The following is a 26,344-nucleotide window of genomic DNA, read 5'->3' on the forward strand; positions in this document are numbered from 1 at the left end:
GAAATGCTAACGTTGGGATTTTCTTTGTCGGCTCGCCACTTGGACCCAATCGGAAATGGTTTCGGCTAAAATGTTCCCACTAATTTTGCATTCGAAAGCGACGGCCCGATTACCAAACTTCTCTTTCCCTTTAACCGCCTAGTCATTATTAACTTTTAATGACTTTGATTTTGGTAATTGGACGGAAGGAACTTGTCTTAATTGGAAAATGCTTGAAATTAAGAGTAGTCCATTCGAATACAATAAGGCTTTAAGGCTTAAATTTTATTGTCTGGCCTGAATATAACGTGCAATATCTTTAAATATCGCTTCTTATACCCCTATCTCCAATAAATAAATAGCTTTTCGCTCTTGAAACCCCAACCTGAGGCCACTCTCAGGAATAACCAAATAGGCTACCCAAGATGAAAGTTTTATTTTGAATTTATTGCGGAATTTATTGGCCGACACTGCATAAATTTGAACTTGGCCACCGAGCACAACGGCGACGATGTTTGTATTCTTTGTTTTTGCGGACCCCGTTTTCCCCCTACACTGCTGGCTTTTTCTCAGTCTGGGAATGGGGGTCCTTCATATATTCATATGCTACAAATTATATAGTAAAAGTTAAGAAGAAGATGAAGCGAAAACCAAACAAAAAGCAACACCAGCGGCAACAATGTGTGGAACGATGCCAACAAATGTCAACACCGCTCGGTAGAAAGGGGAAGGGGACTTGGAAAGGCGCCGGGGTGGGGGTGGGAAAACTGTTGTTGGCAATAACAAAAGAAATTTACAGATATTACACAGCATGGCTCCATAATAACACCAATACCCGCACACAAAGAGGGACGAGCTGGGCATCGAAAAAACAAAAAGCAAAAATAAAGAAAAAACAAAGGGGCAGTAAAACCATTTGCATACTTTTGTCTGAGTTCTTGTGTGTGTGTGTGCGTACATGTATATGGGGGCGTGTAAACAGCCCCTGTTTGGTGCTATTATTGTTTCATATTTCTCGCAGTGCTGTGCTTCTTTTGTTTGCACGACTGTAACTCTGTTAGTGTGTGTGTTGAAACCAATTTTAAATTTGTTGCCACTTTTGTCGAGTTACGGAGCATACTTTTTGGCGCTTCTGCGTGAATATTGTTGCTGGCTGTCCCGTTTTTCGTCCCTGTGATAGGGTTTCTTTATGCATAATTTGATACGGGCTGCCAGACAATATATCCTAGTGTACATTGTATGCTACAAGAGCACCTATTCTCACCTGTCTAATTTTGTCCATGCATAAAACGCCCAGAGCGGGTCGTTTGCAGATCAGACCCTCATGCCCATATAGTTTATTGCCTTTTGTCATGCACAACCTGTGTTGAAATTAGCCATTTAAATACCCTGTAGGGATGGCAAATAAGAACTGATTAGGAGTTGATTTAAAAAATAGGAAGAGGGCATGCAAGCTAGAGCCCCGAATTCAAAAAAAGAATAACAAAAGTATGTCATCAGCTTGAAATAAATTAATTATGTGGAAAACTAATCAAAAACGAATATATTATAAATTAACCTTTAATAAAAGCAATGAAAACACAATTAGCCAATCAAGTGACATGAGTATAAGGCAGTCGAGATTCTGGCCAAAAGTGTTCTCACGATGGCAGCATCTGTTTAAACTGTCAGAAAATTCCGGCAGAACCGCACACCCACACACTCTCGACTCACCGACACGCTCTGACACATATTGTCATAAAATTATTCAATGGATATTGTGAGTGCAAAAGTTTTTGGCCCTTTTTTATATTTTATTCCTCCTTTTTTTTTTTGGACGAACTCAGCTCAGTCCCTTCCCCACTCAGCCCTTTTGCAATCTTTTTGAATAGGATTTTGTAAGCGTTACAAACTGAAGACCGAACAAAAAGGAAAAACATTAAATGGCAATATGAGGAGTTGGCTTTGATATTGGATTTCGGGGCGGGATTCGGGGCAGCAGGTTGCGCGTCCTGAGTGGAAGACGACGCGTCGTCAAGGGGCCGAAAGTTTATGACCAAGTTAGCGAAAAAAAGCCGAAAACGTAATTACCAAACCCATGCAAAGACCAGTTCAAGGTCCGGCTGGGGATTTGTTTAAAGAACGCAGCTCATTCATTCAGGCCCGAAGATAAAGTGCTACCAATTAACGCAAAATAAATAAAACTCAACTAATTGTTGGAAAAAAGCAGACCATAGACAAAGGAAAAGTAAGCGGATGAGAGGGCGGAAGAAAGCCAATGAGAATGAAAACAAAATTCAGTGAGAAAAAATTTTTCCACACATTGGCTTTGTTCAGAACTAAATTTTAAGTTTATAATTTATAGATTATTTAAAAAAAAGTTGTATTGGCAAAAAGCCATGCTTTTTTCATAGTGTTTTTCGAATATAATTTAATAGACTAAACTACGTTTTTTCCAAGTGCAAAGCAAACTCTTCAGGCGGACGTCGCGTGGTCGCGTCCACTTGTCTCCTATGCTTTCTTTCTTCTGCTGCCCTTTCTCCAGAACGCGGGTCAGTCTCCTTCTCTCTCCGCTTTCTCTCTTATCCTGCTGCTCAACGACAGTCAACATTTCTGCAACTGCCACAATGTTGTCTTCTTTTCTTGGCCTGGCCCACTTTTATTTTGCTTCTTGCCACTCGTTTGCTGTTCTTGCTTTCTGTTTTTCTGCTTTACAATTTTTACTGCTGGAGCATTTGGCGTTTATTTTTCTGTTTTGCTGTCCTTTGGCCGGCATCCCTTCCATTCCCTTAGCGTTTTCTTCGCTGCTGTGCTCATTGTGCAAACTTGGCATTATTGTTTCCTAAGGCCAACAAGAGGAAAACACAACGTCAACAGGGGGCAAGCTGGGCTAAGACCAGGATATTTTGCCCAAATTTGTTACACTAAAAACAATTCTAAGGCTTGAAGAGATTCGTAGTAAAAAGCCTAGATAGTTATTAGAAAAATATTTTAATTGCAAAAGATAAGATTGAATAGATAATATGTATTTTATAAAATTTTCTTCTATGTCTCAAGAAGGGGGGGATTTTCTGGGAAAATCGTATTCATTTCGCCCACCTTGCCTTACCGCTATTGCGACTCCTTCCTGTCGTCCTTTGGCACCTTTGCCTTTGTTGACTATTCGGCGTTTCTCTATTGTTTGCAAATGCGCAAAATTAAAAGCGATTAAGAGAGCCACGGAACCTGAAACGCAGTTTTTAAAAGGAAATTTCTCAAGAAGTTCTCGCACTCCGCACACTCTCTGTTATGTTTACATTTTCGCGCATATATTTAATTAGGCTAATTAGGGAACGTGCCCTGGCTTTGGGCAAGGCTTAGAAACCGTAATTTATTCGCCGCATAGCTTGAACACAATTAGAGGAATGGCCAAACACATGACACAGCAAACAAGAAAAGGAGGAAATGGATAGCGGGTAGATGGTAGCTGGTAGCGGAAAACGAAGAACTGAAACCGTGGAAAAATGCGACGAGGAAGGAGGAAGAACCCCCTGTGATAAGCATAAGAAATATGAGCACCGGATATAAATTGTGTCAGCGGCAAAATGATAAAAAACCACTTAAAGGCGCAAACAATACGGCGGAGGCCGGTCGCAGGCCGCGAATTGTCCCCTGGCAGCCGGCACAATGACAAACCGCTTCGCTAACCACAACTAAGAGACGGGGCCAAAACCAGGGCCACAACCACTGGCAGAAGCAGGCACAAGGCAAAAGGCGGTAGGGGGGCAGGATCCACAGATAGCGCCACAGACTGCACGACGACGGCGGAAACAACAAAAGGACACAACTTGCGATGACTGTGCAAAGACGATGTGCTGGCGTGTGGGTCACTAAAAAGGAGCACTGGGAGAAAATGATTCCCTTTAGTGTAAAGTTTGCTTGCGTAAAGAAACAATTTATACACTTTCTGCCTCATATACATTTTAAAATAATCATTAGAAACAAATAGTACCTGTGTTACGCAATATTTAATATTATTTAACAACATATCGTATACGCAATTTTATTTATTTTTGTGAAATTATGCGTGGAGAAATATTTTTTAGAATCTAGAATCTAAAGTTTTTTGAGAAATTATAAGTCTAATCTATGCCTCAAAATATTTTAAGTGCATTGAGAAAGAATTGTTCGAAAGCCTTGCTACCGCCAAGTCATTTACGGCGTGTCGCTAACGGGCGGAATAGGGACGGGGGCATGGCACCATACCCTGAAAAACGTCCAAAGCCTTCAGACGGACATTAACAAATACAATAAAAGCGCCAAAGATAGCACGTCAGGCTTTTTAATGCGCAAAATTGCAAACGTTTGCTGGGCTCTGTTCTGGGCTGCGAAAATAATGCGAAACGGAAGAAATTAGTTGCGTGCAAATTTATGCTCGGGGTTCGTTTTGTCGAGCCTCAGGTCCTTGGGTCATCGCGTACAGGAAAAGGGTCATTTCGTAGACGCGTGAAATTTCAGGCCCAAGCCACTTTCAAGCGTGTCGTTTTTACAATTTTCCCATTCAATATTTATGGTTTGGGCGAGAAAAGACCGCAGGAGCTGGCCAATAAGTTTTTTACTTTATTTAGTAGCATCTCTGGGGGTTTTTAAAGTCGACTATTTAAAATGCAGGCAAACAGAGTCCATATGTTAAACTTTATATAGCTTAACTCAGTTTAGCTTCAGTGCTTACTATAATTTTTTAGATTATGCCATTTGTTTAAAGCTTTTATTTCATTATTTTCTGATGTGTGACTTTCTAAATAATATCATAAAACGTGGTACGTGAGCTTGAAACTACAATAGTTGTCTTTTTGATAAGAATTTGTCGCAAATGTTTCACTTTAGTAACTAGTATTTTTTTTTAAATCTAAAATATATCATGATGAAAAATAATCCTTTAAAAGAATTCTTAAGAGGGATACTTTCATCTGGAGTTGGGAAGAGAGAAAAATATTCCATTGGTAGACCGCATGAAAACATTGAATTGAAAAATGTTTCCCCCAGCAAAAGGAGAGCCATTTTTTATGCTCAAAACATAAGGTCGACCACCCCCTCGCGGTTTCGCCACCCCCTGGCAAACTTCCACAACGCATTAAAATTTACGACCTTTGCTGCGACATCTGAAATGCTCTGGGAGGCAATTGCTGACACAACTTATCGTCAATATTTTGGTTTTATTTCCCTTTATTTACTTATTCCCATATATATAACATTTTTTTTTTGCATTTCCTCTGCGGCCATAGAGATAGAGATAAGAGAAGAGGAACTACTTAGGCAACTTTTAACATTTCCGGTTTTGTTTTTTCCTTTTTTTTTTTTTGCAGCTTCGATGTGCGAGGGCGGGCATTCGAAAAGGCACTGTACTGGTCAGATACCAACTCATTTGGGCCACGTGCGTACTTCGTTACCGGGCAGCAGCCGGCCAAGTTATCTGTGGACAATATTCAGCTGGATGACGAGGGCGTAAGTGCCTCAAACTGGACCATTACCGTCCGAAAAGTGCGCTGTGTTATTGTATATTGTTTATTGGATTTCTTCAACAGGTCTACCGCTGTCGTGTCGACTTTCAGAACTCGCCCACGCGTAATCATAGAATTAACTTAACGGTTATTGGTGAGTACAAAAAGCCAGTGCACGGGCATTAAAGGGAGCTCTAGGCTATACACTGAAAGAAGTGCTAAATGTTTAATTATCTTTTTATTTAAAAACTTTTAATTAGAGAATTCATAGCTTATCTAGTAGCCTTATTCATCATTTTAGCTCTTTGTAATTTTATTTTCTTTGAGTCATATACATATTATATCTATTTATTCAAGTGCATTACGAACTTGTCTTTTTCTCCACTCTACTCTGCAGTTCCTCCGCATCAAATACTCGTGTACGATGCCTCTGGCCGCGATGTCGCCGGCGCTGTGGGTCCATTGCTCGAGGGCGATAATATTGTGTTGACATGTGAAGTGCGTGGCGGTAAGTAAATCATGATAAACGACACCAACGCATACACGTACACTCGGCCACATAAATGTGCCACTCAGACAAAAGGCTATCAAGCTGGGCCAAGATTGTGGCAAAAACGCAACTGATTCCAGCCTAGCACTGTGAGAAATATACTTTCAGTTGTGTCTTTCTCAATAATTTTTCTTTTAATATTTTATTCTATTTATATTTCCTAAAACCCTGAAAATACAAAGAAATTATGGTTAAAATACTTAATAATATATTTCATTAATGTTTCTTTTACTATTTTATTGTATAAAGATGTCTACTTTCAAGAAGCCCCAAAAAATACTTGAAATTATTCTTCATCCATCTTTTGAGATGTTTTTCCTGTGCAGCCTTTAGTCTCAGTTTCGGCCTCGTTTACAGCCATTCCGCTTTCACCCCACCAGTCTATTTAAAGAATTAAAGATGAAAGACTCCAGATAGACCCCAGCCATGACCGAGATGATGTTGTGTGTGGGTGGGAGTGAGTGCCAGTGGTGGCTAAGTCATCGTAAATAATAAAAATAAATGTATGTCAAAGTCTGCGGTGACATTGCCGCTCCACAGACACCAGTAACATCCTTGGATCGTCTGTGTCTGCGGCTGCTGTCATTGCCAGTTTGCTTTCAAAGCGAAATGCAACAATTTTCAACGTCTGGCGTGCTTTTGTTGTGCACACCACACCACATGTACAGTGTATACCCCACATTCATTGGCCAAGCTTTGACCTGTAGGCATATGCGGCATCGTAAATCTTTAAAGAGGTCCCCAAGGTGAAGGCAAATGGAAAAAAACGAACACCATGGCATCGTCTAAACTTTTTAGTCGCTTTTCCAGTCGCTGGCAAGTGTGAAAATTTTTGTACAAGTTGCTCGCTTCGCTGGCTCTCTGGCTAGCTTGAGGGGTTCTTGCTTTTCCTTGCATGACTGAACCCAATGGAACCGAACCGAACTGAACTCAACCCCAAAAGCATGAACGACGAATGCCCCGACATCAGCATTATAAATCATTAACTTTCTGACAAGAATATTTTCGGCATACACCCCAGACATTTTCCATGTCAACTACCAACTCGATTTGCGAGCTGCTCACTCGTCCTTTTTTTTTATTTTTGGCCATACTAAATGGGTTTTGGCATGGCTTAAAGTCGAGATTGCAGCTGATGGTGTGGAGATACTGTTGCTCGAGCTCTGGAAAGTTTTTAAGTCCATTTTGATAGTGGAATTAGTTGATTATTACCGACAGCCTTGTCTGTGGGCACAGTTCATTGAACTGTTTGAATTGGCTTTAAAACTTTGTCATATTTAAGAGTAAATTGTTTATCACGACAAGAGAAATAAATTAGGCATTAAAAATATCTGAGTTGGAACAAAGGTTGCATCATAAGTTTTCACGATACCAGGGGGAAATCTGAAAGAATCCGTTTTGAAACTGCTCCTGAACTTTTCAGACTCCAAGAGGCCAAAAAAGTAGTGGCCCAATTTCTACTGAAGGATCCTTGGCTTTCATGGCAAATGTGAGCTCATTATTCGCCATGCCTCTCGAATGTCAGCCAGCTGACTGGCAGGAGTTGCTCCGGCTTGGTTTGGAGCTGCACTCACTCATCCTGCTCCCATATCTATACCTGCTGGCGAAGGATTTCACCTGCTCCTTGGCATTTTGCTTTGGTTTGGCAGCGGTGCGTCACGTCGTTGCTTTGACTAACCGCATGTGAATGAGCTAAACAGGCAATGGCCCAGGGTTCTGGGCTCGGGGCTTTGGGCTCCCAGGGGGTCTTCAGCTTTCAGGGAGGAAGAGCGGGGGTTCTGTGGAACTCCAACGACGTCGACAACATTCGCTTTTGACACCTGCTGAGCGACACGCTTCTTGGCAGGTGGCACAGCACTGGCGGCGCCTCTGATTTGTATGCAACATTTTGCCCCAAACCCAAGTTACAATGCACTCGAAAAAATCATAACCTTTTCATATAATTATATTTTTACGGAAAACTTGGATCTCTACTGAATTGTGAATCGAGTTAGTATTAGCATCACATATTATTTTTCACGATTCGGTATCCATTTAAAACTACAGAATTAGTGTAGTAATTATAGTATTTAAATATAAAAAACACTTTTGTGCTCTCTGTAATGGGCTACCTCCTTAGAAGACCGCAATGCAAGCTCGTATTTCATTCGGATCCTGCAAAGGGCTCAAAGCCAAATTAACTAATATCGCAATTTCAGCACCACATGCCGTCGACAGGACCAATGGTGAGGCATTGTGCTGCTGGTTGACGTTGAATTGTGAATGGGTCGGGGGTCCTGATTAAAGCTAATGCAAATCCTGACGCTATTTTTATGGCCCACCACTAATCATAGCCCCTGGCACAATAAACGCCAAATGCCAAATTGCTTTATCAACTTTATTAACTTCGACTAATAGCAATTAATACCGGCAATAAAAAGCTAATCTAAGCATTCCCCCATAAAAGTGGCCCGGGTTATCCATTGTCCAGTCCTTTGCATATTTTCCCCTTAACTCTGAACTGAGGACTCCGGACTCCGGAGCATTGTCCGGCAAGCAATTGTCAAAAAGCGTAAGTATGGCTTAGCAAATGGCAAACGCGCTGTCTTCATTACACAAAGGAAGTGGGTGTTCTCCGGGTGGCTCCCGGGATGGGGTGGAAAAGTGCTCGGATGGGTGGAAAAGAAAGGAAATGGAGTGGAGCGGGCCAGCTAAATGCCGCAGGGAAACTGTTATTTGTCTATTATCCCTGCATTCCCATCCTCCTCAACTTTTCGGCGGCTCGTGTGTGCGTGTATCCTTGCTGGCTTATTGTCGCCAAGTATCCTTTGCAATCAGCCAGCATTCTGGCTCAGCCGTGGCAGTAAATTCCCAAGTCCACACTCAGCTATCAGCTACTTTAACCCCCCAATCCCAATCTGCAGCTCGTCTTTATAGACCCACCAATGCCAATGCCAATCAGTGCTGTCATTTTGGCTACTTTATGGCTAAATAGGAAGACATTGTTGTATGCTTTTTTATGTTAAAGGTAGAGTGAAATAAAAACTAAAAATTATAAATTTAAAGTAGTGTCCTTGAACCATTAATTTTTTATTTATATTCAGATTTAATTTTTTTTAAATACAAGTTTCATACAATGAAATAACATAAGTATGTCTATTTTATTGAATTTCTTAAAAAAATGTGGATAAGTTTTAAGCTAAATATATATTTAAAACCCTTTTTTTGGTCACCTTTTTTGGCAGCACTAAATGCCAATGGCAATACCCAGCTGCTTGTTGCTATTGTTGCTCATTTCCGCCGCATTCACTTGGCTCACTTAATGGCCCAAACCAAACCAAGCCCAATGGCAAAAGAAAGCCGCCCACAGGCCCTGGACCCAAACGCTTTCGGGCACTTAAACGGATTAAAAATATTTTCGTACATTTGATATGTGAGCGAGTGAAATGCTTTCACCCTCCTACGCTTTCTCTCCTTTTCGTTCTCGCTCTCTCACTGTCGCTATCTCTTAGAGAAAGCATTGAGAAATGGCAGCAAAGCGAAAAAGTGATTGCAGAATTTCAATTGAAATGCCAAACTGCAGAATCGGGAAACTGCATCGAGAGTCTGCAACTCTGATGAGTAAATCGATAGTCTGCCGAACATATAGGCATGTGATATTTTATAAAATTTAATATTTATACTCATTGAGTAAATGGAAGAATTGAAGTGGCATATTGATACAGAAGCTGAAAGGGATTTTGTTACCTTTCGCTTTTCATCTTTTTTAAAAGAAGACCCTTTAATGAAATTTAAGCTCGTCGGCTCAGGGATATTTTTGGCTTTGCTTGTTGAAAACCAAAAATAGATATTGATTGGTTAAATTAAGAAAACTTAATAAAGGCATCATCTTTTCAAGTTGTTAAAATAATTGGCTCAATTTTCCATTTTGGAGTGAGAGATGCGAGGAAAAAATGTCAAATTTTACTTTAATTGATAACATCAGTTGTGTGGCTTAACGTTGAAATAAATTTGCGTCTCAGTTTTTTTGACCTTAACGCCCACTCTCCGTATTGTGTCCCATTCAGGGTCATCAGCTGTCCCAAAAAAACTTTCTGCAGCTCCCCCAATTCGCTTCCCAAACCAACTAATTCAATATTCACGCTTATGCGTTCGTTGGGAAACCCGGGATGGTCCCTTTCCCATTTTTCGTTTCCCCAGCACCCGTAGGACCTTCGTCCTCCCACTGTCAGCCTTCTCGGGCAGTGCCCCAACTTTGCTAGTTAAGCTGGCTAAGCCTTTTTTAAAAGCCTTGGGTACACACTGCTAAATGCGCATTATCATTAAAATGTTGAAAGTTTCTTTCATTTTTTTTGTTATTTTTCGGTCATAAATTTTCGAACGCGGCCCTGTGGTCACGCCGCTTCCGTTTAGAAAACCCACCTCGGGAAACTCTCGCTAGACGGATGGGTTAATAATGCATGAGTGGAAAAGTTTGTTACCAGCGAAAAACAGTTGGCACAAAATTTAAAATTAATTTATGCATTAAACATTAATCTAAATTTAAATTTGAAATGCAAGCGCTTGACAAGAAACTAAGAAATTATATCCCTTTTGAGTTTAGAGTGAACTACGGCCCTCATTCTTTATAAATATTAATGGCTGTAAATGGAATATCAAGACTTGAAAAATAAATTATTATTTGAATATTGAAAAAGTTAAGAAAAATTAATTCAAGCTTTAAACTTTACGAAACACAAACACCGAATACTTAAAGTGCTTCTATCCAACATCGATGTTAAGTTTCTCCATTTTTTATCAACAGGTCGCCCGGAGCCAACGGTGACCTGGCTGAATGGAACCCGCACCCTGGAGGCGGGCAGCGGGGTGTCCATGGGGCGTCATGTGACCGTCAACCGCCTGGAGGTGGCCCAAATCTCGCGCAACGCCCTGAACAACACGTACCGCTGTCAGGCCTCGAACACGAAACTGGTGGCGCCCGTGGAGCGCAGCATTCGCATCGAAATGTTACGTGAGTGGCTACCGAACTTCAGTCAATATTGCGAGTCACGGCTAATCTCCTTAAACCATCCACAGTCAAACCCACATCAGTCAATTTAACCAATAAGTTGAAGGTCTTCGCCTCGAACACGCAGTACAATCTCACCTGCATTGTGGCTGGCTCGGTGCCGGACACGGAAATCAAATGGACGCAAAATAATCGGCCCTTCAAACGTGGCATGGTAAGGGCTGGATGCACTCAAAAAAATGTCAAAAACTTTTTGTTCATTATTACTCACGTTTTTTTGTCCTTGAGTTTAAAAGTTATTACTCTTTTGATACGATCTTCAGTTTTTTTCTGAGTGCAATCCACAAATCAATCCTGTTATGGCCTCACCTTATTTATGAATTTTCTCCGCCTTGGTGCGGATGAAACATGCGGAGGTGGGCACTTTTCTAATCGATTTCACTTTATCTGCCGCCCCTCCACCCACGCAGCTGTCAACGAGCCAAGCCAATGGTCGAGTCATATCCACATTGACATTTTATCCACAACCTGAGGACGACGGCACGATGCTCAAGTGCGAAGGCTCCAATCCACGGCTGCAGAACTCGGCCATCGAGGACTCGCTTATGATGAATGTCATTTGTAAGTAGAACGTTTTTTCTTCATGAATACACTTAAAAACTAAAGAAATTATGGTAAAATATTATTTATATCACGCCATAGTATTTTAAGTTAACAGAGTTTAAAAGAATATTTTCTGTGCGGCTACATTTTGCGGCTACAAAATCGATTAGAATTACCATAAATGCAGCGAGGGCACAAATCAAAGTCGCCTGTGCAAATAAGTCTAAATTATATGGCATTATTTACATGCTGGGCCCTCTCTCCTCTGCCTTGCCCTATATTTTTTTGCATTTGCCATTCCGGCCCAGTATGAAGCCGTTCGCTCATATGTCAATATTTATTCCGTTGACTTTTAGCGTGGCCATAAAAAAGCTGGCGAAAAATTTGTTGGTTGTTTTGCCTCGATTCGCATATTTGCTCCAACGCCAGCAAAAGGCCATAAATTTTACTTTATATGATTATCAATTTAAAATCAACAGCCAAAGTCACATCCCCAACTTGTCCGAGGTCTTCACTTTAGTTTCTGGTCAAAGTGGCACAAAAATATACGGTTTAAGTTCGTCCCGTACTGAAGTATCCCTTAGCTGTCACTTTGTTTGGCCCTGGGTCTCTCTTTAAGATAATCATAAATTTATTGAATTTTAAAATCATACATAGATCCCCAGCAATGTATGCCATATCCCCAAATTTTGCAATAAATATTGTATGTCAGAGCGCGTAAGCTTCGAACTAAAAGTAAGAGAAAGTTTTCCTCTGGCTTTCATCCTTTTTCCAAAATCAGTTACAAGAAAAGAAACACGTGGAAGGTTCAAAAATAGAACCATGCAGAAAAAGCTGCTTTTAGGGAATTATGCTTTTAATGGATCCGAATTTCCGATTAGAAAGTAGGGTGATGAAAAGAAGAGCAAACTGCATTTATATTTTAGTATAATAACCTGGTATATCAACTGAAATCTTCTGTCTCACTATAAAGATTCACCCTGATTCACCCTTTCCCAGTTGCCTCTGAGGCACTTGCCTCAACCATAACCGTTACAATTTGTTACTTTCAGCCACCTTCTTTGCCGTCCAATCATGATGTTGTAAAAATGAAAAGGAAAATGGCAAGAAAGGCACTAAATATTTTATATGATCCATCATTGATATTGGGGCGTCACTCGCGGCAGCGGAACGATTTTAATTTAAAAATTGTTGTCATACTCATTGGGCGGCAGGCATACTGCTTGGTGGTACCCGGAATCCGGATACGAAGAGGGTATATAACGCGGTTCCGGCGACGCGTTGTTAACTTTTATGGGACGCGCTGCGGCGTCGTAGATTGACGACAACGGCAGGACGTTTTATTATGCAATAATATTTTTCGATTTTATATGAGACTGCTCGCACGGTTGCCTTCAATTTTAAAAAATATACAAAACACAAAAAAAGCGCTGACAGCACAACAAAATTAGCATATTAGCGAAACCAATTACAATGGAAACTTTACTAAAAATAACCGGGCCTGTTTTCACTTATTTTCAGATCCACCCCAGGTCACCTTATCGCTGGGCTCCACTCTGCGTCCGGACGATATTAAAGAGGGGGACGACGTCTACTTCGAGTGCCACATAAAATCCAATCCCAAGGAGCATCGCATCATGTGGTCGCACGACGTAAGTTTGAAACGAAATTTAATTACTCAAAAATAATGACCCAAATTCCGGTCCACCAGGGTCAACCGGTCACCCAAAATGTGTCTTGGGGCATCATTATCTCCACTCGATCCCTGGTCTTGCAACGGGTGGGAAGAGTACACTCCGGATTTTATGCCTGTTCGGCCGCAAACGATAGAGGGGAGACCCAGTCTGCTCCAGTCAATCTAAGAATTCGATGTAAGTAATATTCAAATGAAATAAAATAATCAAATATTGAATTAGCATTTCAATTACTGCATCTCAGTTCAATTTGTTTCGAAATAATTGTTTCACACTTTGGTAGTTTCCTGTAAAAAGACCAACTTCCCAAAATCGAAATTTTATATTTGACAAACAGAAAGAAAATGGAAATGAACGTACAGACAAAACCTAGTATAGAATAGATTGTAATATTTCACAAACAAAAATGGAAATATTAAAATACAAAAAAAATTGCTGAAATTATGCTGACAGTTGATGTCATTGGAGCGGAGCATTAAAAATACATATGCATAAATTTTTCCGCAAATAGACACGCACATAAAAGAGAGAAATAGTAATAGAAGGAGTGAAAGGGAGGAGGGGCAGCAAGCTAGAAACATCCACACATTCCTTCTATACCGCTTCACAATGGCAGCCACGCCCACATGGAAAAATGGTAGCCACAATCACAACAACAACGTCGGCAGTGCACTTGACAAAATCGCACAATATATCCCTTTTTTGGCCCAGAAGACCACACAGGATAGCCAGCAAACTAAAGTATGATAAAATGACAGAAAATATTTTGTGCAAAAAGCCGTAACATTACACATCTAAAATGTATATTGTGCCGCTCGGCTGTCATCCGTTTACGGCTCAAAATGCATATTTTTCGTGTACGTGAGTGCATTTTAAGTATGTGTTGTGCTAAATGACAAAACCGTCAAAGCTTTACAAATTTTTGAATGCCAAAAACACAAAACATCAATGCAATGTATGGATATTATTATGTTAATTTTTCGACAGCAATGTTCGATACTCTGAAAAGTATGCTAATTAATTTGTCTAAGGCCTCTAAGCCGAAGCCAGAACTCCTGTCCTTAAAGCTCCATAAAGCAAAGCATTCGCTTTGAAACGTAAAACTATCAAGCCTTTGAACTGTCACAGCAACTGTCAAATCCCCGGACTCTTTTCAGGCCAAAACTAAAATGCAAATTGAAATTTTGAGCATTGTTGTCATTTAAAATAATTTGATGCTGCCGGGCTTTCCATGTGTTATTTGCTTAAAAGGTGATATCTATTTACAAGTACTTTGGCTACATTCTGGCCCAGTTATGGCAATATAAATAACTGCATTTAATTAAAAATACTTTAACGGAATGAATTTGCATGATACCCTTCATAAGGAACATGCCAGTTTGCAAGTCAACTTACAATGAGTTGTTAAGCCATAAGTACTTAAATAGCAAGGCGTTTCGGAATATTAAGCACCTGCCACATTTCCCATGTCCTTATCAAACTTAATTGACACTTTTCGGGGAGTCCAATTACCTTCACAGTCTGCCTTTCAAGCGCCATGTGTAAATTGAAACCAAACAAGTGATAACTCAATTGATTTCTAATTGTCACAACTAGGATTTGATGGCCATGTCTAATGCCACAATTCTAACTGCAGGCAATTCAGGCGTCGTCATTCACACTTTCAAGCCCCAGAAGTCTATGTAATTATATTTTGTGGACAGACCGGTGGTGGAAAAATAAATGACCGATAAACGCCGCTCGGAGCCGTTGTGTACACATATTGAAAATGTCTCAATTACCTTTATAGAGCATTTACTTCCGACTGTATTTCTAAATAATTAATGATGCTTAAATACAAAACGGTGTTAGTGTGTGCTGTTGTTGGGCGTTTGTGACCCTTGGATGTTTGTGTTTGCTTGTGCATAAATATGCATATGTTTTCATAAAGTATCCGTCCGGTCATTCCATCGGGGGCCAAAAGTTTAGCCCCAGAACTTAACGTGTCAGCTGGGAGGGCGGGTAATAAAAATGAATGATCTGCTTTTATTATTGAAACTCACAGTCATTATTAAACCATTTATAATTATGGGTAAGGTCAGGTGAGCGAGCACAGGACAGCCAGGTCAGGTGTATTCTCTCCCACACCACACACTCCCACAACCCCGGGTAAAATTTATGCACCAGTTGTGGGGTTAAATTCGGTTTTTATTTTGCATATTTAAAGCAAAATAAAAATCATTGCAGGCCACATAAAAGCAGAGAACGTTAAGGAATTTATATTTAATTAATTGTGCTGGCTAATGAATATTTTGATGCCATTTGAGACCGGGTTTGCATAGTTAGTTAAATAAGCTACAAAAAAATATTAAGAATGCTAATTATTCGTAATTTGCACTCCTTCCTGCACAGATGGCAAATTGAATTGAATGGTAATCCGAACTTGAAACTCAAATAAGTAGCTACAACTGGTTGAGTTCAGTGAAAACAAAATTTTCGCGGCATCAGCACGGAGATACGAAATCGAAAATGAATGAGAAACAACTGGCAACAAAAGCAAACCAAACCCGAATAAAAAAAATAAATTGCACGAACAACGAAAAACCGAAGACATCTGCAAACGTTTGCATTGCCTTGCCATTACCGAATATCCAATACCCGTGTTACCCTTTTTGATAATTACGATAATTGAAAGTAAATACGAGTACAATGCATAAGGATACACCGCCACCGACTGCCGTGCAAATACAACGTTGGCTATTTACACGAGAATCGCGTATACGCCACGTAAACATTTACATACAGCGGAATGAATGGATTGATGGTTGATTGGAAATGGGAAGGGATATGGGTTATGGCTTATGGGTTATCGGATGTGAAATATGGGATATGGGCTGTGGGATAGAGGTGCTCATACCTTGCAATCGGGTCTGGGGGTTCTTTATTGTGCCACTTTGATTGAGATAAATTGATTTATAGCACACAGCAGTCGCCCATTAATCAGCAAACATTAAAATCGACATTCTACGATTGTGAAATTGACGCCCACATAAAAATATTATTATGAGCTCAAGGAAACGGATAAACTCCGCCGTTCCGTGTGTCGGGATTTCTTCATTTCAGTGCATGCTAGTCCATGGCATCATAAAACTGAGCATTCAAATGCAGCAATATCCCCCGCAATATTTATAATAATCCGAAATGGCGTACTTATGCTGCAGACTCATAGCACTCACTCCAATTTGCATGAAAAAAATGGATAGCCTGAACTCCAGCTTATAACAATTCCTAAAAAATACATCAGGCAGTATAAGTACTCAGCAAGAAATGCACAGACTTAAATATTCCAAGGGGTTCTTTTTTATTTGGTCATACAATTGGCTTATAAGCATGCAGTGTTCGCGGTTCATGGACGAGTGACTATGCAAATTGCCCTACAACATCCACCAAGACTACCAGTGCCCCAAGGAATGAGTTGATAGCGCCACCCAACTAGATCCAACTAAATAAGTTTCTTCCTGGATTTAGATTCAAGTTGATGGAGAATCGATTAAGTTATTCCGCTCAAGAATCGAATGACTACCAGCAAAAATATGGCCTTCTCAAAGGGCCATATTTTTTTTCCACGCATGTCCCCCATTAAAAAGAGGATACTCCAGAAAATATTACAAAAAATCGAAAAAAAATTTTTAGATTTTGATGCGAGAATCTTTTGCGAAATGGAGAATCGATCTACAAATCTTTTAAGGTATTCCGCTTCAGAATCGCATAAGTATTGGCAAAGATATGGCCTTCGGTGGGAGCTAGATTGTCCTTCCCAAGCATTTTTAACATTTTAAAGGGGATTCCCCACAAAAGTTGAGAAAAAAACTAGAAAAAATGTTGTTCCTGGATTTTGATGCAGACTGATGGAGAATCGATCTATAAATCGTTTAGGGTATTCCGCTTCAGAATCAGATAAGTATTGGCGAAGAAATGGCCTTCGCTTGGGGTCATATTATCGTTTCACGCATAACCCCCATTTTAAAGATATTTTAATTGTTTAATGTATTACGCTCAAGAATCGAGTGATTACCGGCAAAGATATGGCTTTATTTGGAACTATATTGTCGTTCCCGTTCCCAGTATATAAATACCACTTTTTAAAAGAGTTAAAGAAACCGCCTTTAGCTAATCACATATTTCTTCATAGTTCCCGGCATATCTTCGGCGAAAAGTGCTCAAATATTTGTATACAAACTCATTACACGATTCTCGGCTTATGCCTGCGACATATACTAACTTTTCAAATAATTTTTAATAAAAAAGCAACGAAAAGTGTTGCGGTTTTGGTAATAAATGCCTTCAGGTGCTTAGAACGAGGCGTGTGTTGTCTGATGTTGCTCCTCTGCTTTTTGTTGTCTTGTTGCTGGGTTGTTTATGGCGAAATTCCGTTGCCGCAGGACGAACAAGAAACAGAATGCGTCGCACATCGCACACTTGGCGCAGTTTTGAAAAGTTTCTAGCCGAAGTTTTTTTTGCCGACCCCCAGAACGTGTGTGTTGTTTGGGAAAGGGGCGACATTTTCGGCATGCCGCGTGTATAACATAAAATTTCAAGTTCAATCGTTTGTAACCAAAAATGCAAAATGAGTTTACTTTGAATAAATCATGAGTTGAGTGGAAGGAGAGTCTCTCCAAGCTATGACAGAAACTTTTAAGCACGGGATAAGGATGAGGCTCGGAATCGATATTTTCTAAGGGGCTTAGCTTAAATATTTCTCAAATTGAAAGTGGAATGAGTTAAACTATTTTTTTAAGCCGTTTACAAGACTAATTAAAGCTAATTTGTGGTGTCAGAAATCCTTTTTAATAAATAATGCAGTAATTGCTAAGCCTTGGTTTTTTTTGTAACATTTAAAATGTAAACCTTTAAGTTGTCACCCCATACCTGCGCCAACATTGTACGCCAGCTGCTTGACTTAAATTGAAAATCCGAGCAGTCAATTTGTCCAGAACCGCCCATCCCTCTGGCCTGTCAGCACAATGTTTGCAATATAAATACTTGATATAAGACAGAGAACAATCGGACAATTGCAGCTGCTCATTATTTTGCATTTTGCTAGCCCCACTGCTCATCCTTCCAGTAGTCCTTCGACCTTTCTAAATTCGATCTCTCAATTGTGTCGCCAACAGATGCGCCCGTCTGCAGCAGCAGCAGCATTACCGTGATTGGCGCCTCCTTGGAGGAGGCCGTGCCCATTCCCTGCCGCGTCAACTCGGATCCGCCCGAAATTGATTTTGAATGGACCTTCTCCACCAGTGGCGAGCACTTTGAGGTCCCCTCGGGCCACTATGCCACCATCCAGGATCCCACCATGACCACCACCAGCGATGTGAGGCGCACTGTTGTGGAGTCTAATGAGACGCACTTCGAGAGCTATGGTAAGTGAAGGCACTGCGAAAATATTATTTAAAATATTCTTAAAGTATTTATCATTTCATAATTCTGAATTTATTAAAAGGAAAAAGAAATTGCTCAATTTATTTTATTTTTGGCTGAAAGAACTGAGCAGTTTATCAATTTAAACACATTGCTACTTGGTATAGCTTATAGTTCGTTTTCCGAGCAAAATATTGAACCGAAGTCCAGGTTGCAACATCTGCATCTCTGCGGCATAGGCAGTCGAGAGGCATTTGCATGTGCTTGCGCTTGAGCAGGCATTAGAAATTAACATTTCGCAAAGGCCAGAGGTGGCTGATACATATAGCGTACAGAATACAGCATAATGGAGACAATGAAGGTGGGCGGGTATAGTGAGTCTAGAGTGTACGGACTTTTATCAATATCATGCACATACTCTCGTACTCGCACAACCGTAAATTGGATTATCTGCCATCGTCCCAGTTGGCTTGACTGAGCTGCTTGGGCAAGCAGAACTTATTTCATTTAACTTTGCCGAAAAGGGCAATTTAACGTAATAATATGAGCCACAACTGAATTGCAATTTACACCTGTATTCTTATTTCTATTTTGCCCAACAGTGGAGACCATCAGCGAGCTGATATACACTCCGAAAGGCGAAAGGGACTACGGAACGTTGGCCTGTTATGGCCGAAATGCGATTGGAAAGCAGTCGGATCCGTGTGTTTTTCAGGTGGTGCCAGCAGGTAATTATTCCTAATTGTAAAACTCATGTATCTTATTTTGAGAACTTTTAGAAGCAAGGAAATTAATCTTTCAAATCTTATATCAAATATAAACTTATTTCCTGAATATATCTAAACACTGTCTTTATTTTTCATCCATCATTGTAGCCAAGCCAGGGGCATTACGGAACTGTACGCTGCGACCGTATGTGGTGACCTCCGCCTCGCTGAACTCATCGAATCAGACGACAATGCATGCCAATCAAATGCTGCCCACACAATACGGCAGACACGAGTCGAATTATCCGCACATGGAGTACGTACGTGAGCGCCATAATGCCAATAGTAATGGCAGCAACAGCAACAGCCAGAGAAGCAACAATGCCACATCCCGAAACAATGCCACCAATAAAAATATGAGGGGCAAGCCGGGCGCTGGCCAGGTCAAATCTAATAACAAGAAACTCAGCCAGCAGCAATTGCAGCGGCTCAACAAGCGGACATCATTCACACCGTCGCAGACACTGGCGGCTATCGAACGGCAGCGCCATAAGAAGCAGACACAGCAGCAGCAACAGCAGAAGCAGCAGCAAAAGCAGCAACAACATGCCACTGCTGGCAAGTCCAGTGGCAGTGATAGCAAAACTGATGGATTGCAGGTGGCCAAGTCCGGGAAGCCGCGAATGCGACGGGCCAGCCAACAGAAACAGCAGCAAATGCCAAAGAGAAACAAGGAGCAACATCAGCTGGATGCACACAGCAACAACAAGAAGAAGCTACTTCAGTCAGGAGCATCAATAACAAGCCAACGAAAGCCAACAAAATCAAATTTATCAATGCCACATGTAGGCAACAGCAACGGCAACAACAATGGCCAAGTGCCAGAAAAGTATTTTAATAAGCGACAGAAAAACATGCACAAACAGCAAAAGAAGCTGCTGCCAGCAAAGGAGCACAACGGCACCACAATCCATCATTATGCAACTTCGAGGCGAAGAAAACGGCAGGCAGCAAATGACATTCTAGCGACTGTGGCAGCGGCAGCCTCCTCGACATCATCAGTCGCCTCATCTGCAACCTCATTGGCAGCAATGGCCACGGCCACCACGTCGCTGGAAATCGAGAAGGATGTTGCAAGTAGTGGCGGCAGCACAAGCAGCATTAAACGGGCACGCAAATCCTTAACCAGCAGTGACAAACAGCAGAAGCAAAAGAAGCTGCAGCAGCAGAAGGAGCAACAGTTGCTGCCACCGAATGCTCCACAAATAAGCAACCAGCCGGCAGCAGCAATTAGCAGCAACAATGTCAAGAAAACAGAAGCAACATCAGCAGTTTCTGCTGCAGTTGTTGCAGAGGCTTCCAAGGAGTCCTCCAAAAACGAGCAAGACGGCAACGACGACAACGACGACGACGACGATAATGATGATGATGAGGCAGAGACAGATGGCGAGACGGAAACTGAAGACGAAGATGAGGATGAGGATGAGGATATGGATGCGGATGCGGACACGGATGGGGACCCAAACGATGACGATGCAGACCTGGATGAAGATGTTGCCCAGCTGGCCACCGATGGCGATTACTTGGCCGATAGCCCTGGCGACTTGAGCGAATATGAGACGGTGGAGGTGGTGAATGGCAAACGGCAGACGCACGACGACATTTTGTCCTCGCTGGAACAGCAACTGGATTTGGAGTCACTCGAGGACAACGTGGAGGAGGCGGAGGAGGCCGAGGAGGGGGAGGATGACGAAGTCGATGATATGTACAATGTTAGCGATGATGACTTTGTGGCCAGTGTGGCGCTCTCCACCTCCGGCGACCCAACGCCAGCAACAATGGTGACCTCTTCCAGCTCCATCAAAGTTTCCACTGCACCGCCAGGACAAACGAAAACCAGCACTCGTATAAGAACCACAGAAGCTGCCGAGTGGCAGCAACCTCATTTCGACTACTCACGCATGGAGTACAGCTTTAGTAATGGCGTCGTCACCCAGAGCTTGCTCGGTGGCTCAGGTGGCGGTGGTGGTGGGGGTTCGGGGGCAGGAGGTGTACACGACGGCTATGGGGGCGGAACCATCAATTTCGACAACTACGACAACATCATCTACTCAACCATGGAACTGGAGTGCATGCCCGGCTACGACGGCGGCCTGCAGCAGAAGTTCTACCTGGAGGCGTACGATTCCAAGTCGAGGAAACTGAGACTCAACATGACCAGCACCTACGTAGATGTTCCGGTCTTCCGGATAGATCTGTCAGGTAACACCAAAGTGTATTTCTAAAAGATAGTTTTAATTTAGTTTTTAACGCAATAATCTTTTTAAATTGCTGTTAGCAAAATCCGTGAACATTAAACAACTTATTTAAACAGTAAGCTTCACTGACAGCAACTCAATTGCTCGGACTTTAATGGTTGAAGGAAATCCAATATTTCCGCAGATTTCCAGCCCCCCAAAGCAATGTTTTATTACACGATGCTTATGCATTATTATATTTAAATGAGGTTGGCTTAGAAATCACGAGGCCCAGGACCTGGCCTGGTCCTTTCCTGGCCCAGCCCAGGGTGTTGGCGCTACAATATTTACAGTGCTCTGCGAAAGCCGCAAACTAAAGACTTGACTTTTATGCGGCCAGGAGCAACAAGAAAACAACAACAAACGAAGGGGCAAGCACAAGGGGCTAGAGGGTCAGGATATAGGGGGCCAGGAGGGAGGGGCATGAGGCAGTAGCACCAACAGTAAAAACAAAAACAAATCAAAGTAACAAACTGAGCAAAAAGTTGAGCTGGCAAAATTGCGCGTTGGCTTCAAGACAACGAGAAAGTCTGGGGGAAAATCTGCACTGAGAATAAAATGGTAGAGCAATATAAAATGAAATATGCAATTAAATGATTTTCCAAGTCCTTGGACTTTATACCCAATTTTTACTATCCAATACTCGATTCAAGCCTGGCAAAAAAATCGTGTTTTAAAACATCTTCTAAAAAAGATTTCAATCTCATTCTTACATTCTGACATTATAACCTAGTTGCAAAAGAAAAAGTTTAAATCCAATTGAATCATCCCATTGTTTTCGCAGTGCAGCTAGCCAGCAAGCACTACGCAGATTAATTAGTTGAGGCTGCCAGGACCTTATACCCGCTCCGCTCCATCCACATTTCATGTCCCTGAACCATTGCTGGCACATGCTGCTGCCTGTTTTGTTGTAATGAATTTTAGCTAGTCAGCAAAACTTTTATGCCAATGGCGTTTTGAGGTGGGGAATTGGATGAAATAGAATGCTGCCAGCCAGCCAGTGGATTCCAGCGGAACAGGAGGCGGGGGAGGCGTGGCTTACCCCAAAGGCAATAGCAACGACGAAACCAAAAAGAGAGCAGAGCCAAATTTCGAATCGAGCTGTTGAAAATGCTGGATTTATCATGGAGGTTAACAACAGGGAACCGAAAATTATAATATCACATTTGATTCGGTGGGGATGAGGCGAGTTAATGAGCCACATTTCGGATTATTAAAGTTGGCAACTTGGCAACGAGGACCTGGAGCCGGAGCCGGAGGAGATCTGATCCTTGCTGGCCTGAATGTTGGCTTTTAGCCGTCTTGCCCCCTGAGCTGCAGTGGCATCTTTTTCCACTATAAGCCGCAGTGCCATATCGATGACTCAGGGGTGACGGAGGGCAGTGGGTGGGTGTTCAGTATTCAGCGATATTTGCAAAGTCAAACGAAGCGTAAAGTCACGATTAGTTAGACAGGCGTGTTAACGACGCTGTCGGATGGATTGGAGATGGGCGGGGTTAAGTCGGGCAAGGATCAGGGGAATTTGTTTTTGTTCCTGCGGCGTGCCAATGTATGCGTATTAGTCCTGCCCCTCCGCTCTGCTTCACGCCACCCCGCTCTTACACCCTTTTGCAGTAGTTGCCATTTTAATGAGCTGCTATCGGTGCAAGGAGAGCATGAGCTCTCCACAAACAAAACTTTTGATGCGCACATTAAGAAAAACCAGAAAACGGAAAAACAGGAAAACAGCAAAATCGGGAAAGCATCAGGAGTCAGGAGTCAGGACTAGTAGGGCTAGGGCGCAAAAAAATCCACGCAGTCAAGAACTTTTCATTTTATGGGACCGAACTTTTGCACCGCGACGTGCTAATTAAATGCCTGTTTGCCTAATGAAGTTTGCACAGTACTACCAACTTTTAAATTAATGATCGAAACTGGCCCGACTATCTCTCTTCGCCATCAGAATATTAGATGGAATATTAAATTAAATTGATTTATTAGTTTTCTTTAATTATTCTACAGAGCCCGAACCCAATTAACTTCTATACACGGAAATAGAATATTTTACATTTTATTGGGTCAGGCCGACAAATATTCACACACTTAACAGCCAGTGTCGATAATCCAATTTATGCAAATTAAGTGTATGAATTGACCGACAATCTAATCAACCTTCTGCCAATCTTTCTCCTCAGATCTGATGCCCATGGACTCCTATCCGGATGCCCATCCTGCCCTGCACTTGTTCGTTTACAGCGTCAATCAGAAAGGACGCTCCGAGCCGATTGTCCTCGAGAATGTGCCCATCAATGAGGCGGACAAGCGTTCAGGTAGGTGGATATTAAAAAAATGAAACTACTGCGCCAAAGTTTTTCCAGGTGGCAGTGAAAAAATGAAGGGAAACTTAGACCCCCCTCAGACCAGCGACCAGAGCATTCATTGCTTTTTAAGCACCATTTCACCTTTAAAAAGTCATTCAAGTATTTGCATATTCCGCTTAACCGTTTTAGTTTCTTTCTTTCATTCATTTCTTTGGGGCGGTTGTTGTTGCTGTCGCTGTTAGTACAATTGCTCTTTTATTTAACGAGTTTTGTTTACGCTGGGGCGACACTGCAACTCCACTTTGCCCCAGCTCATCTTCTATCCTGCTCCAGTCCGTCGTTCCTCGTCCTTCACAAGGTAGCCAAAGTAGTGACACACAGATTTCTTATTCATGCTTTGTTATTCAACTTTGACGCTAATTTTCTTTAAAAGTTTTCCTTCTACTTCAACAATTGAGGTAAAAAGTGTAAAAGTGTTTGTTTTTCGAGGGTATGTCTGGGGGGGAGATATACTATTTGAAAAGCTTGTTTTACATGTTATATTGGATAAAATAATATGCCAAATATGCTACTACGTTTTGTCAAGCAAGTTAGTCCAAAAGCCATTCTAACAAAACCATTTCAATCTACTTATTCCAACGAAAAACATGAATGCCACATTTGAAATACGAATCATTTTGATCTTATAATGTTTCAGCATCATTTTCTTCAAACGGATTCAATTTAATTACTTTAGACCAAAAAAATCTTCTTAAACTTCCCCAAGATTGCCAGACAATTGAATAACTTGACATATTTCTCTTCTTAAACTTACTCTTCTTAAACTAAAATCTTCTTAAACTTCCCCAAGATTGCCAGACAATTGAATAACTTGACATATTTTGCTTTGTGGATAATATTATAATATTTGGCATCCTATATTAATGAAGGCATTCAATGAGCCAAATATCATTATGAGCAAATTATGCACTAGCCGAACCGAGTATTTATTTCATGTGCAATTTAAATGCCAACACTACCTGACCGACATCGTTATTAACGTCATAACGATGGCAGGCATTTGGACGGCATGGAGAGGCATTATATATTATATATTACTAGGGCTCCAAATACCGTCCGCACTTGGTCAGCCAATAATGTTTATATGCACAATTGCATATTTGAACGGTCCGGTTGCCAATCACCATGGACAACAAATCCACTCAATCATCTCCTTAATGCGCTCCAGACACACAATCCAGCCCATTGAGATGGTTCCAGCAGTTGGCCATTAGTTAGGAGTGTGAGATAGATTGAATGCTGGTCAGCTTATCTGATATGGGGATTACACTTTGGAAAAATGAGTTTTATAAGTTATATCACAGAACTTGTATATCGATGCGTGCTTCACATATTTATTCCCAGTGGAATTGCGTATGTGGACTACCTAATTTTTAAGACTTGCAGTACATGTTCTATATATGCAATACAGCTACCTCAAGTGTCAATATTTGCATCTTTGATAAATCTAAAAGCTTTTCTGCCAACAACCATATAACGTTCTTCCCAAGGTGTGGGGGGAGGCAGACCGAAATATTTTACAAGGGCAACACTTGATGCCACATTAATGTAAATATAATCAATTTCATGTTTTAGCCAAAAAAGCGATGGCAAGTAAAACCCCAACAGAGAAAAGAAATATCTTGTTATGCTAAACTGACACACAGAGATTCCCCAAGAGTTACATTATACTCCTCACCGGTTTATATGCGAACACACACATACACTTACACGGTGGAAACCGGGCAGACACTGAGCTCCGGCTATAGCCTCTCTCAGATACTCAGATACCGTAAGAGCCCCTGATACAGATACAGATACAAATGCAGGCACGGATACAGGTAGAGCTCTGAGCCCAAAGCCCAAGCGCACAAAATATAAACGATTACTGTACGACAAGAAAAAATACATTAAACATGTCTTATCTGAATACAATATCCCAAAAGACAACGGTGCAGAAAGTGAAGTAAAATAAAATAAAATTATATGTTACAGCTCGGATCGAATTTGGTTGGAGTGCGGGGCGGCAAGTGGAGGATGGCGGTAAGGAAATGTGACCGCCATTGCAATAGATGACAGCCCCACCCAATTCTTCTTATTTTTTTATGTTCCACCGCCGTCTACGTTGTTTCCTTGAAAAGCAGACAGCATTTTCTTTATTTATGCTTACTTTGTGTAAACGCATTCCCTTCTTAAAACCCACATGGGCACGTTGCCGGATACTGAGAGAAATTTTCAGTGAAACTATGGAATCATATGAGTTTCTTTTAAGACCTACTGTGCTCCATATTCTTCTCCTATACCTGCCAGAAATAAATTTTTCTCTCAA

At 41.4% G+C, this 26,344-nt stretch overlaps 1 protein-coding gene across 2 annotated transcripts in view; it reads left to right on the forward strand.

Moving 5' to 3' along the window:
* Positions 1-26,344, forward strand: part of LOC6501409 — an 89,390-nt gene that overhangs the window by 56,736 nt on the left and 6,310 nt on the right. For both annotated transcript variants that reach the window (XM_001955151.4, XM_044714143.1), the window contains exons 4-15: positions 5,304-5,442; positions 5,523-5,592; positions 5,836-5,946; positions 10,772-10,978; positions 11,044-11,189; positions 11,446-11,596; positions 13,100-13,230; positions 13,290-13,449; positions 18,426-18,674; positions 19,275-19,400; positions 19,548-21,641; positions 23,851-23,985. In XM_001955151.4, the coding sequence (XP_001955187.2) occupies positions 5,304-5,442; positions 5,523-5,592; positions 5,836-5,946; positions 10,772-10,978; positions 11,044-11,189; positions 11,446-11,596; positions 13,100-13,230; positions 13,290-13,449; positions 18,426-18,674; positions 19,275-19,400; positions 19,548-21,641; positions 23,851-23,985 (3,719 nt within the window). The remainder of the gene's footprint in view (positions 1-5,303; positions 5,443-5,522; positions 5,593-5,835; positions 5,947-10,771; positions 10,979-11,043; positions 11,190-11,445; positions 11,597-13,099; positions 13,231-13,289; positions 13,450-18,425; positions 18,675-19,274; positions 19,401-19,547; positions 21,642-23,850; positions 23,986-26,344) is intronic.

Source organism: Drosophila ananassae, chromosome 2L (genome assembly GCF_017639315.1).
Source record: "Drosophila ananassae strain 14024-0371.13 chromosome 2L, ASM1763931v2, whole genome shotgun sequence".
Lineage (NCBI taxonomy): Eukaryota > Metazoa > Arthropoda > Insecta > Diptera > Drosophilidae > Drosophila > Drosophila ananassae.